This window comes from Cupressus sempervirens, chromosome 3 (assembly GCF_028749045.1).
Source record: "Cupressus sempervirens isolate cs-2001-9-10 chromosome 3, ASM2874904v1, whole genome shotgun sequence".
Lineage (NCBI taxonomy): Eukaryota > Viridiplantae > Streptophyta > Pinopsida > Cupressales > Cupressaceae > Cupressus > Cupressus sempervirens.
In genome coordinates, this window is record NC_143120.1 from 650,389,406 (window position 1) to 650,403,313 (window position 13,908).

Below are 13,908 nucleotides of genomic sequence, written 5' to 3' on the forward strand. Positions count from 1 at the left end.
TTGATCTCTGCTGATTGCTACACACTTGCATAATATCATGATAAAACATGTTATGGTGGACATGGGAGCAGATATAAACATCATTTTGGAATCTAACTGGGAATGAATAGGGTGATCCATGTTAGTAAAAATCCCATTTTATATAATTTAAGCAGATGGATCAGTAGTGGAGACATTAGGCACATGGAAGAATGTAGAAGTGAACATGCACGACTTAAAGAAACTATAGCAGATTTTGAGGCAGTAGAGATGAAGGAACCCTTTAACATTTTCAGAGCATTGCTAGGCCTAAAATGGTTTGTAAATGCCAATGGCATTATAGACTCAATGAAGGAAGATATTTCCTTTGCGGATGAAAATAGGGTGGTGCACCTCCCCTTAGGAGATGGCCATGATAAAACTCATGGAGGAAGTTGCTGAAGATAGAAATGAAGAAAATAACTCAATACTCAATCCGAAAACTCCCAATCACAGATGAAGAAGGTTCAAATGGCGTAGGATAAATTGCGCTTGTTAGTGATAATACTAGCATAGATAGTGGTAGAAGTCCTAGGCACATGGATGTAGATGAACAAAAATAAACTTCTCATAAAGTGTAAAAGCTGAAAACTACTTGGAACCTAGATGTCGCTGAATCATGATTGTGGTAGGGTGATAGACAAGAATATGGCTTATGGTAAAAGATTTTGTAAGCAGCCCTTGTATGCTAATGATGGAGAATTCAGACAACCTTCATGGAGGATTGCAGGGAATGCTAACACTACATATAAATCTCTCTGGAATTTTCTAAAAGATAATAGGCAACATAAGTACATAGGAGGAAGAGGACACAAAAGGGGTAATCACAAGAGAGATGATGCACCTTGTTACAAGTGTGGGAAAGTCATTCACTTTTCCAGAGAATATTTGTCTGAGAAGAAGATTTGTGCTTTTTGTGGTTATGAAACTATGATTCATTCAAATGTGAGAGGGCACAATAGTACTTTCAGGATGCCACACCACATTCTAGAAGTGACGATCTTCAAGGGAATAGAGGAGCAAGGGTGATTAGAAGAATTCCCCTACACGTGTGAGAGGATGTTAGAAAAGCAAAAATGGTCATTAGATATATCCAATAGGGAATAATCCGGTGAAGAACATCCACATCAGATGAGGACTCAAAAAAATAGATTCAACTAACGAAACAGATTAAGTTGAATTAATCTGCCAAGGGACATTTGTTGGGAGAAATAAGCAAAAGATCGTTGAAGGATTAGTGACAAATTTGGTCTGGAAGAAGTTGAATACGATTACTTTCAGTCTACTCAACAACATGAAAAGTAGTAGACAATGTGAAACTAACTATAGTACAGCAGAATGAAGGCTTTGTTTTTTAGAGGAAGAAGTCACTGAGCTGAAGAACTTAGCATCCTTGGATCAATGAAACGAGCTGTTGGTGAAGCTGAAGCAATTGGGAAGATACTGGAATAAACAGAAGCAACTGCAAATCTGCAAAATCAGAGGAAGTCTAGAATTGGAAAATTCATCTTTGCCGATCACTGCACACTTGCATAATATCATGATTAAACATGTTATGGTGGACATGGGAGCAGATATAAACATCATGATTAAACATGTTATGGTGGACATGGGAGCAGATATAAACATCATTTTGGAATCTAACTGGGAATGAATAGGGTGATCCATGTTAGTAAAAACCCCATTTTATATAATTTAAGCAGATGGATCAGTAGTGGAGACATTAGTTACATGGAACAATGTAGAAGTGAACATGCACAATATATAGAAACTATAGCAGATTTTGAGGCAGCAGAGATGAAGGAACCCTTTAACATTTTCAGAGCATTGCTAGGCCTAAAATGGTTTGTAAATGCCAATGGCATTATAGACTCAATGAAGGAAGATATTTTCTTTGCAGATGAAAATAGGGTGGTGCACCTCCCCTTAGGAGATGGCCAAGATAAAACTCATGTGGAGGAAGTTGCTCAAGATAGAAATGAAGAAGATAACTCAATACTCAATCCGAAAACTCTCCATCACAGATAAAGAAAGTTCAAATGGCATAAGATAAATTGCACTCATTAGTGATAGTACTAGCACAGATAGTGGTATAACTCCTAGGCACATGGATGTAGATGAACAAAAATAAACTTCTCGTAAAGTGTATGGGTTCCAAAAAAGTTCATGACACAACCAATACAAGAAACATTCCCCATTTACCTCAAAGAAAAGATGACACTGCAAAAAGCTAAGGCTAATACAAAACCTGCATTTAGTAAATCTTTTGCAAATTCTATACCAAAAGGTTATACCTACACAAAGTACCTCAGGACTCATGTAGATAAAAGCAAGGACTACTTATAGGAAATAGAAATTACTTCCCAAATTATATAAATTATTTCGTAAGAAGTGGATACTATCAATTAGGTTGAGTTTGAAAACCCATTTCCTTGGCCCAACCCTATGGACTTAAACAACATACAATAGTTGTACCATAACATTAAAAAATAACTTGCTGAATTGAACCACAAAAAGTATAGAAATCTGCGCGTGGGTGGACAAACAACTATAACAATTAATACACCCTGTAACCTCATTTTTATAAATATACCAATAGGACATACACAAAATATTTGTTCTTGTATATTGCTACTACTGCACGTACTTCCAAATGGTCACACTCAGCTCATGCATAACAATGGCAGCTCCAATTTTTGTAGATTTTTTCGAAGAGCCCCAACTCAAATATAAGAAGTTTCCTTCAAACCAATGGAGACAGATCTGGAGGGGCCATTTTCTAAGGTACCTATTGATGTAATTTACATTGAAGACATTAGGAAGTACATCCATGCACCTATAACATAGATAGGCCATAACCATAAGGGTCACCTTGCAATAGCTTGGGACACAACAGTATATGCCATAATAAAGACACATCACAGAACGATTGGATGTATGGAGGGAATTTCTGAATTTTACGGTTACCCAAGAAGAGAATTGGGTCTACATCATATTGAGTCGTAATCATGATGAGCCTATAATAGGACCAGCTATATCAAATCACAAAGGAGGCTATCCAGGTAGTCACAAGCCTTTATGCAAATGAGAGGTGCTACTGAAAAAGGCAATTGAGTATGCAGGGGTAACCAAGCTAATCGGGGTAGCATATGAGGTAATAATAATCACCAACTCTGCGGTCAACTATGTTACTGGGGGCATAGCTTACGAGGTTTTCATCACAAACATGGAAGATTTAACTTCCACAACCTCCTTTCACATGGCATATCAAATGGCTATTGAGGGCAGGAATACTAACCTATGCAAGGTTGTGGAGCAGGAGCTATTGAAGAATATTGAGTGCACAAAGCAATCCCCCTATCAATTCTGGTAGGATACCTTGATTGTCTCACCTTCTACCTCATAAATGAATTGCTAGCATTTGTGGGAAAAATTTGGGACACGATTAGGCCGGTCTTTGTTTAGATACAAGATCATGCCAAGCATTTTAAGGATGCCACCTCTTATACGACCACATATCGAGGTTTCCTCAAATCTCTTCAATGGAAGTTGTAGGAGAGGTAATACATCTCTTATGATGTATTTCACAGGTATCTAAAAGATATAGTTTTCTAGTGGATAAGGACTATACTTCTGTGGAGGCAATTGAAACTCGGACATCTTGGATCCAACAACTCCCATATGAAGATCATGTCAAGCATTTTAAGGATGCCACCTCTTATATGATCACATATCGAGGTTTCCTCAAATCTCTTCAATGGAAGCTGTAGGAGACGTAATACATCTCTTATGATGTATTTCACAGGTATCTAAAAGATATAGTTTTCTAGTGGATAAGGACTATACTTCTATGGAGGCAATTGAAGCTCGGACATCTTGGATCGAACAACTCCCATATGAAGTCACAAATACGTAATTTGACTCAGATGCAACAAATTCTACTCAATACTTAAAAAGACCCATAGGCAGAAGAGTTCACAACATACCAAGAATACAAAAACAATTTGGCTAAACAGTAGTCTAAGGAACATATAGATACGGACCAAAAAAAAAAGGAGAAATGGGGTGTACCAAAGGAGGAGCTGAAAGAACAGAGCACCTTTACTCTGTAGAGGTTAGGAAGGCTACAAGTTGGGACATCCTCATCAGAATCCACACAATCCTCAGATAGCTCAGAAAGAACAAAAAGGCATTGGCCACCACAGAGTTCAGAGGGAGCATCAGAAGAAGAGGCGTTTGCAACTCTACTACAAATGAGTGTGGAAAGGAAAATGAAGCAAAAGAAGGAAAAAGGCCAAAAAGAAATATCACCGAAGGCAGAAGATTAGAGTTTTCTTGAGGATAGTACTGTCAGGAGTTTACACAATAATTTGCAATGACAAAATGTGTATGGTTGATACCATAAGCAATGATAGCAGACTCAATTTGATGATAATCTGAGCACTATCGATCATATCTTGATCGGAATTATTTTTGGAACATGATCAATGATAATCTGCAATGTTGAATGTCTAACAGACATGTAGATCAATATTATACTTGGAACTAATATATGATATTTCGATCTGATTTATGAATGATAATTAGTCTCAAAAATAATACAATGATATTATTTCAAGCATTTAAATATGTATGTATGTATGTATGTGTATATATAGACATACATATACTTACATGCATATAATTATATCATAGTAATGATAACTGTCATTCATAATCATTTGACCGAAGCTATCATTTCCAACACTCCCTCTTAGCTAGGGAAGATAAAAGTTAAACCGAGCATAGATCACAACAATATCACCTTGTCATATCAAAAAACATGACATGTTTAAGAATATCAAGTCACATGACATTCTTCATAACACAAATATCTATATTATGGCATGTGCACTGACATCAAGACTCATGATGTCGACCATAAATATGGTATATCCATGGATACACTATCCACCATGACTATAACTTAAGGGTCATAATGATCTTCAAATGATATCAAGTTTCATGATATCTATCAAAATGTACAAGAGATACTAACTATCATGACATGTCTACAGATATCAAATCACATGATACCCATCATGATAGTGAAGCAAATCATTGTAAAGTCATCACCTTACAATGTCAAATATGAGTGTTCATTATCTGAAAGATTGCCACCTTCATTAATGTCCACAGGGGCCCATAAAGTCATGGAGTCCAACACATGACAACACAAGAGTTTACACATTAAACAGCTTTTTATATATTAGTACAAATAAATAATAATTTTGAGACTCGATCTCAAGCTTGACTTACATTTTCAACTGTACCAAGTTTAATCCGGAAGTGTTCAACTTTTACCCTAGATAGAGGCTTGGTGAGAATGTCTGCTATCTGATCTCTTGTTCTAATATACTCCAAGTGAATCACATTCCTTTCTACCATGTCTCTAGCATAGTGATAAGGAATCTTAATGTGCTTTGATCTATCATGGAACGCTGGATTCACTGAAAACTTGATGTAACTCTGATTATCACAATGGATAATAGTAGGATTGAAAGGCTCACCAAATAATCCCACAAGCAATTTTCAGAGCCATGCTGCTTCTCTTGCTCCCATAGAGGTTGCAATGTATTCGACTTCTATAGAGCTTTGAGAATTTGATGACTATTTCATGATGATCCTAGACTGAAGCAACATCTTGTTGTACTTTTCTTATCCATTACTCTTCCAGCCTAATCTGAGTCAGAGTGTCCATGTAGATCTAGGTATATATTTTGTACTTAAGACCATATCTCATTGTACCTTGAAGGTATCTCAAAATATGCTTTGCAGCGAGTGCATTTACTACATAACATATATCTGGTCTTGTGTGGACCAAATACATCAATGATCCAGTTATCCGTCTATAGAGAGTGGGATCTGCAAATTTTGGTTTTGCTGTTGCTTCCTTCAGTTTGTGCACATTGCTTTCCATAGGTGTAGACATGGGTCTACAATCCAACATTCCAAACCCCTTCTAAATGTCAATTGTATACTTGATTAAGAGTGACGCCATCTGATTTTTGCCAGACTTCTAATCCAACAAAGTAATGTAAAATGCCCAAGTCCTTAATGTCAAATTTTGAAGCTAGGTCCTTACATTGAGAGATAAGGTGATCTTCTCCTTTGATTAGCAGGTCATCAACATGTAAAATAAGTATTAATATATTACCATTAATTAGCTTTAAATAGAGGTTTGGATCTGCATCATTCTTGGAAAACCCTAGTCCCACAAGATAGTGATCAATCCTCCCATACTAGGCTTTGGGGGCCTGTTTAAGTCCATATAGAGCCTACTTTAATTTGCATACATGTGATTCAACATTATGTATTACAAAGCCTTCAAATTGCTCTAAAAGGACTTCTTCAATTGTCCCATTTAGAAATGTAGTCTTCATATATATATATATATATTCCCAAAAAGCTGCGATTTCTTCCTTTTATTCATGCATTACAACATAGGCAAATAATTACATATGCATTATATTATCAAGTGGCCCACATGATGTACACCTAGGAGTTATTAATTCATAACTTAAAAATGGTTCCCCTAATAATAATTAATTGTAGTTAGATTTCACTTTAGCTTTGTTGCTTATATTTAATGTTCACCTTCTTAATTCTTTGGCTCCATATTGGGGGCATTACATTATGACCTAGGAGAAGTCTCTTTTCTGTATTGTGTTAAATAGTTAAGTTACAATGTGGATCAACTCCTTACTCCCTTTGTATAATTGAGTTTGGGGTATAAATACCATAGTTGGCATAATTGTTGATTGGTAACTAATTGCTGAGCTTTCCACTAGGGCGGGTAAATCTCGGAAAAAATTGCAACCCGACACTTCTCAAAAACTTGCCGAATTTTTGGTTTCTCGACAGATTAATCGCCTAGTTTTTACTTGCAACTCAGCTGCGTGACAAACAATGGCGTTAAAGGCCAAAAAAGGTGTTTTTTTGTTCACCAGTTTCATTTTCAGTGTTTGGAGGCTTGAGGAGTTGAGAGAAGAATAGTTCCAAGGCATTCTTACGTGATTGCAAGCTATTGAAGTCGGATTTGAGTGGATTAACTCATTACATGCATCTTCACATTGAATTTTTGAAAAAAAAAGTATTTTAAATTAAATTTAAGCGGTTTTTTAGGTTCTCAAGTTTTTCTTGATTTTTTTTGAAATCTGGCCTATTTTTCCCAAATAAACTTTTTGGGGCTTGGCAAGTTGTTGTAGAGTTAGAGTTTTCCAACTATGATAAATACAACATATAAAAACTACTTGGGGCTGAAAACGTTGGCATATGTTCCCCATTTTTGTTGCTAATATAGCATATTACAATTTGTTGTTCCTCCATCACAGCTTATAATCAGAAAAAAATGCAAGATGGTATGTCCTTTAAAGGTCTTGAATCAATCACTTTGCTCTGACCCTAAAACTTAGAATTGGGATGCTTCTGCACTAGCTAATTTATGTGACTATGTCCTCTTCACCCCAGTTTGCTTCTTGTTTTTGATAAAATTGGTTGTCTCCTCTCCTGTGACGGATGGAAAAGGGTTCTTATGATCATGACATTAAACGTTACTTCTCCGGCTATGGGGTCTTTGTTATTCATCTTCTGTTGCTCCCATCTTTGCATTCCCCTTTGCCCAAAATCAATCTACACATGGCTTGATCCATATGAACTACAGACTATCTTAATGCAGTCTAAGTATTCTCCATGGATTCTTCCACTAGCATTGTAATATTTTATTTCTTCTCTACGATCAGCTGAGTATAACACCATGGTTGATCCCTCAAATTGCCAAGAAGGTGGCTCTGACACAGGTGTTTTTATGGTTGCAATGGGATCCTAAAAACTCTTAGGATGAGACTTTAGATCCGCAAAATAAAAAAAGTAAAAATTTGTGAATATTCGTAAAAGAAAGTCATCCTGTTATTGTATAAGGATTGGAGGTTGTGTTTAAAAAATGAAAAAATGCCTTTAACTTAGTATAGTTAAACATAACATGTGCTTGGTGAGCGATAGATGAGGATACATTTCTCTAGTTGGAATGAACACCAAGTCAGGTCAAGAAGTCTTCAGGTGTAGCATGGTCGCTGTTGCTGGTCAAGATACAATCTCCATGGACTTGTGCACATGGAAGAACTTCAGAAAGAAATGCCCTGCTCCAAAACCTAAGAGCCCATACACAGCTGGCTCCCTGCAAAGCTTTTGCTCGTTTTGTGTGTAGAATGTTAACATTTTTTGTCTAAAGCCAACTGACACGAAGAAAAAATATTAATGACTACAAATACACCTGATTGGACCCACAAAATGGTCTTTGTTGGACGATAAATGGGTCTTAAGGGACAAAAACTGCTAAAAGAGGACCCATAATATCATCCAAACAGATCTACAATATGCCTACTGGGCATAAAAGGCAATTTCCAAGCTGCTTACCCTCAATCAGCTTAGCATCTTCACTTTTTGACAGCTAGACACCTATGAAAGATTTAAATGGTATACGCACTATTATTTTGTATCAAATTATTTGAGATGCTATTAGGGAATATGAGTCCCAAATGTGATGTAGGTCGTAAATGGCACATGGAAATTGGGCTCCGATAATTATTTACTACTTAAATTGAGAACATCTATAATTTGGGATACATATATTAATGAGGTGGGCTGCCTCGTATCTGATGCCAAGGAGGCTAGTGGTGATGGAGTGGTAAGTGGATCAAAACTGTCAAAAAGTGCAATTGAAAACCCTTTCTGTTTGAAAAAACCTACATCCAATGGGATGCATATGTTAAGGAGCTGAGCTACATTATTTCATGTGTTGAGGAGGCTAGTTTGGAGTATTATTTGGTTTTAACATATGTAGAAGTTGTTGAGATGGTGCATGAAATATACTATAGAAAACAGAGTGTGGTAGCAAATCTGTAGAGAATTGAGAATTTTGTTCTTTCCTATTTTATTTATTCCAGGCTCATATCATTTATGATTTTTCCATTAGGAGTCATGTTATTATTATCATCATTTGGACACTCGTATCTCAATGAAGAATATGTCATTTGTTTGTTTAAGGATTCGTTGATTTATTTAATGGCAGATATAATTTTATCTTTGAGCTTTATTGTTTATCGTTTATGATTTTTCCATTAGTAAACATCTATCAGTTATGATTTAGTCATTGCAATCATCAACTCATGCTATCCGTATGATTGTGGGTTTTTTGTATTGTTGCCATACACACAATTTTCTCCTTTAAGTTTGGAAACATATGCAGGAAATGCTGTATATTTGATCTTTGGTAGTTCATTGTCAGTGTTAATGCTCATTCATTGGTTAAATTGCTCATTCCTTGTGAGATACAAGTAGGAAATTTCTTTTAAATGTTTATTAAATCTTTTGACATTATGTATTCCTTTTGCAGATTTGGAATTGCACACAAGCAGAAGGTACTACAGCTTGTTGTAGTACATTGTCTCTTTAGGTGATTTTCGTAGCAACCATGTGATACCTTGTCATGATATTATACATTTTGTTGAACAATTTCATTTTCTGGTCATGATCATTGATAAGGGGTGATTTTATTACTAAGAGGAAAATAGTACTTTGTGTGCTAAATTCTTCTAATCTATTAAAAAAATTTATGTTACACATTATAGGAAGGAAAAGCTTTCTAACATTGCAACAGTTGTTTCCTTCGGTCTGGTAGAAAAATATAGTATAAATGTACAAAATATGTTACAAATAAGCTTTCTGGTATCTAGATAACACTTTGTAAAATCTCTTTGGTCTGTATTTGCTGAGAATTTTATGGATTGCAAATGTTCAAATTACACCATGTAAGGAGAAATACAGCCCAAAAACTACCGGGAATACCAATTAAAAAACATAAAAATGCAAGAGTAAAACTAATTTATATTTTCAATGCTCGATGAGATTAAGGAGTTATTCTTAAATGCATATTTCTAAGTTCATGTTATCAAACCCACATTTCCCAACTGCAAACTGCATAAAGCCCATGGAATCCAAAGTAGCAATTTGGGTGTCCATTTCAAAACATGCATTTCAAATTTACTGTGACCAATCAGAGAAACAGTGGAAGTTTTGGAGATGCCCAAAACCCTCTTTGTTGAATGAGTCCCAGCATCTTCCAGTAGCAGCCTAACCACTTTTGACATCTCTCTAGTGAGAATGTTGTTATGTTGTCAATGATGTTGAAGGTTGATGAAAAATGTCATATAAATCTCAGAGGATCATTCTAAGTAATAAAAATTGGTTGAGTTGCTTGCTTGGTTGAGCTGCTTGAGCTGCTTGATACATTTGAGGTGCTTGAGCTGGTTGGTTGTCTGGTTCATTACCTGGCTGTCTGCTTGCTTGTCCTTGTTTGTGTAAGTCAAATCTTGAACCACATCAAAGGTTGAATTTTCAAATTTTTTTATCCTCTATTGAATCTAATTAATCACTTGTTTGTGGCTTGGCTATCACTCATTTATGTGGATGATTAATTTGGTTCAATAATCTTTGCCATATGACTACTAAAACAAAGGTGATGCTTGCATCACACATACTTCGCCATGATGAGTGTTTCAGCAATGGATTTTATTTGAAGCAATCTATTTATTCCTTCCTCCAATTGGAGAGGGTGGCTCTTTTATGGTGTTGGCTATAAGAGTAACTGTTTGTCTATTCTTGAGCTTTTGTTTTATAATACATAGACTTCAAAACAAAGAATTTACTCCAGCCATTTAGAAGGTGCGCGTATCATCGAATGTTGGCCATAAGAGCAAAGTTAACAGAATCTATAGTATTGCTCTTTTTCCTAGCAGTTCTCCCATCTACGAGCTCATCATCATGAAGATCAGCAAGTGTCTTAGCCCACCACTTAGGCCGGATAGGAGAAGGACCAACAATAGTACTAGGAGATGCTTGATCAGCAGGATCCGCATCAGAAGAAGCTGGATCAAACTTAGGTGAAGCATCTTCAACACGAGTTGATTCTGTAGGAGAAGCCGGAGGAGTCTGTATAGGTATCACTGGAATAATTGGAGCTACAGGAGCTACTAGAGCCCTCCCATCAAGTGGACCTAATGGAAGCCGAACTCCCAAATCATGAGCCTGCATAGGCTGGTCTGTTGGATCAGGAACAAGAGAAATAGGCATGAATGGTCCTCGTTGCTCATCAAAGACTACGTCACGGTTGTATATAAGATGAGATGTCTCAACATCAATTAGGCGGTAGGCTTTGTGAAGACTGCTATATTCAGCAAGCATTAGTTTTTGACTCTTGGCATCCAACTTGGTGCGTGAAGCATCAGGGATCCAAACAAAAGCAAGAGAACCAAAAACCTTCAGGTGACTGATTTTGGGCTTGCGAGCTGACCAGGCCTCTTCTGGAGTTTTACCTTTGACCGCCACTGTGGGTGACCGGTTCAACAGATAAACTGCAGTGTTAACTGCTTCTGCCCAAAATTGCTTCGGAACATGTCTGTGTTCGAGCATGGAACGAGCCATCTCGGTGATTGTCTTGTTCCGACGTTCAACTACACTGTTCTATTGTGGCGTGTGGGGTGTGGTGTACTGGCATTGGATGCCATGTGTATCCAAGAAGCTGGAGAAAACATTAGAACAAAATTCCCCCCCATTGTCTGATCTAAGAGTAATAATAGATTTCCCAGACTCTTTTTCAACTAAGGGTTTAAACTTTTGAAATACAGTAAATGCATCGGATTTCTTTTTAAGGAAATATACCCACATTTTTCTACTGAAATCATCTACAAACAACAAAAAATACCTGTACCCAAGAATAGAAGGAGTGGCCATAGGGCCACATATATCAGCATGAACAAGTTGAAGTACTTGAGAAGCTCGCCAAGAATTGCCATTGGGGAAAGGTGTGCGATGTTTCTTCCCAGCTTGACATGTGTCACAAACTCCAAGGTGTTGAGTTTGAATCTCTGGCAAACCAAGAACAAGCTCATCCCGAGCAAGTTGTGAGAGATAATGCACATTTAAGTGCCCATATCGCTGATGCCAAAGTGTGCTTATGGAAGATTGCCGAGCAACCATAGCCAAGTCCTGAGAATCACCAGAATCAGTAAGTTTGAAAAGACCATGATCCTCAAGACCAACTGAAACAGTAGACTTAGTCGCCCGATCAGTGGTGGTGCACTGATGTGAACTGAAGGTGACTGCCAAGTGTGGAGAATGTCGCAGCAACTGACTAACTGAGAGTAGATTTAGTTCCATCCCTGGAATGTAGTACACATCAAGGAATATGAGATTCCTCCCAACAGATTGAATCTGAATGTTGCCTTTACCGACAACCGTGTACTCTTCTCCGCCACCAAAAATAACAGAATTTGAATAAGGCTAGTAGTTAGTAAACTAGTCTTCGCGGTGAGTGAAATGTCGAGAGGCACCTGAATCAATGTACCAGGCAGACGACTTCACATGATTTGCAGGTCTCTTAGCCATAAAGGCGTAAAAGGCAAATTCTGCCTGCTCAGTGTGCTTTACACTATTCGCTTTGGGTTGCGAACCGGATTGCTTAGACTGGGCAGCTAAGCGTTTTCGACATTCAACCTTCATGTGACCAAACTTGTGACAGTAGTTGCATTGAATGTTCTTCTTTTTGGTACCATCAGATGCTGGAGCAGAAGACTTTTGCTGAGATGGTTGCTGAAACTTGCCCTTATCCTTCTGAAAGGATTTTGCAGCAAAGGCTTACTCAGTGGAGGTGGAATTGGAGCTGCTACTGAACTGTTGTTTCCACCGATCTTGCTGAAGCAACAAGGTGCAAAGATCAGTGAACTTTAGATCAACACCAGTAGATGTGATGTTGAGAGTCTCGATAAAATGCTCATAGGATCTTGGTAAACTCCGAAGAGTGATTACCACAATATCCTCTTCCTCCATCTTGCAACCAATGGCAAGTAGCTGATCACGAATTTCCTGAATCTGATTCAAGTGTGCTTGGAGCGTGGTCCACTCGTCCATGACAATAGAAAATAGAGTGTTTTTCAGAAAGAAGGCTCTGCTCTTGTCAGAAGTCGCATGAAGACCTTTGAGGTGTGTCCAGATTTCGGCAGCTGTCTTGCCGGATGGAATCTGAGAAAGCTGATCATCAGCCACGGATAACTTGAGAAGCATTACTGCCTCTCGGTTATTCAGATCCCATGTATCTTGATCAGGACCCGGAGAAGTTGGACGCTTCGTAACTCTTAGAACAAGTTGATCGGTGTTCCGATATTCAAAGATTGCGATGGTGCGCTACTTCCAGGTTCCATAATTGCGACCATTGAATTTGGAGTTAGCTCGAGCATAATATTTGTCAGAGATGCCATGGTATATCTTTCAATGAAAATCTGTGAAGGCACGTTGTTTGAGGCAAAAATATGGAAGACCTAGAAGAATCAAAGAGTGACCCAGAAGAGAGCTCGAAAAACCTAGAAGGAATATGCTGTTGTTTTTTGAATCCGCTGGCTCGAAAATTGAGGCACGAAAAATGAGGCACCCAGAAAAATGGACGACAACCCAGTTGAGCTCTCGAAAAACCCACCAAGAATCTACAAACAAAATTTTTTTCTGACCCCAAAAATTGTTTCGAGCCAAAAAATCAGTCGGCAGATTTAAAGGTCAAAGCAACAGAAAAATGGTGTTTGCAGGTCTGAAAAAGACGATTTTGATCAGAACAGGGGCGTTTTTGCCTGAGACAGCATAGGCAAAGAGATTTTAGTATAAAAAACTGTGATTTTACCCTAAAAAATGTTGTTCCTTGACTGCAGAAAAACAGATGCCAAAACTGAAACCCTAGCTCGCAATTTTCAAATATGATGAGGATCCAAGTTGCAGAAAAACAACCTCCAGACCTGCGATTTTCAG

General features: G+C 37.6%; 1 protein-coding gene across 1 annotated transcript in view; it reads left to right on the top strand.

Annotated features, from left to right (window-relative positions):
• Positions 1 to 13,908, top strand: part of LOC149568375 (uncharacterized) — a 68,161-nt gene that overhangs the window by 27,715 nt on the left and 26,538 nt on the right. The window contains exon 3 of the mRNA XM_089821319.1: positions 9,452 to 9,476. Within this exon, the coding sequence (XP_089677445.1) occupies positions 9,452 to 9,476 (25 nt within the window). The remainder of the gene's footprint in view (positions 1 to 9,451; positions 9,477 to 13,908) is intronic.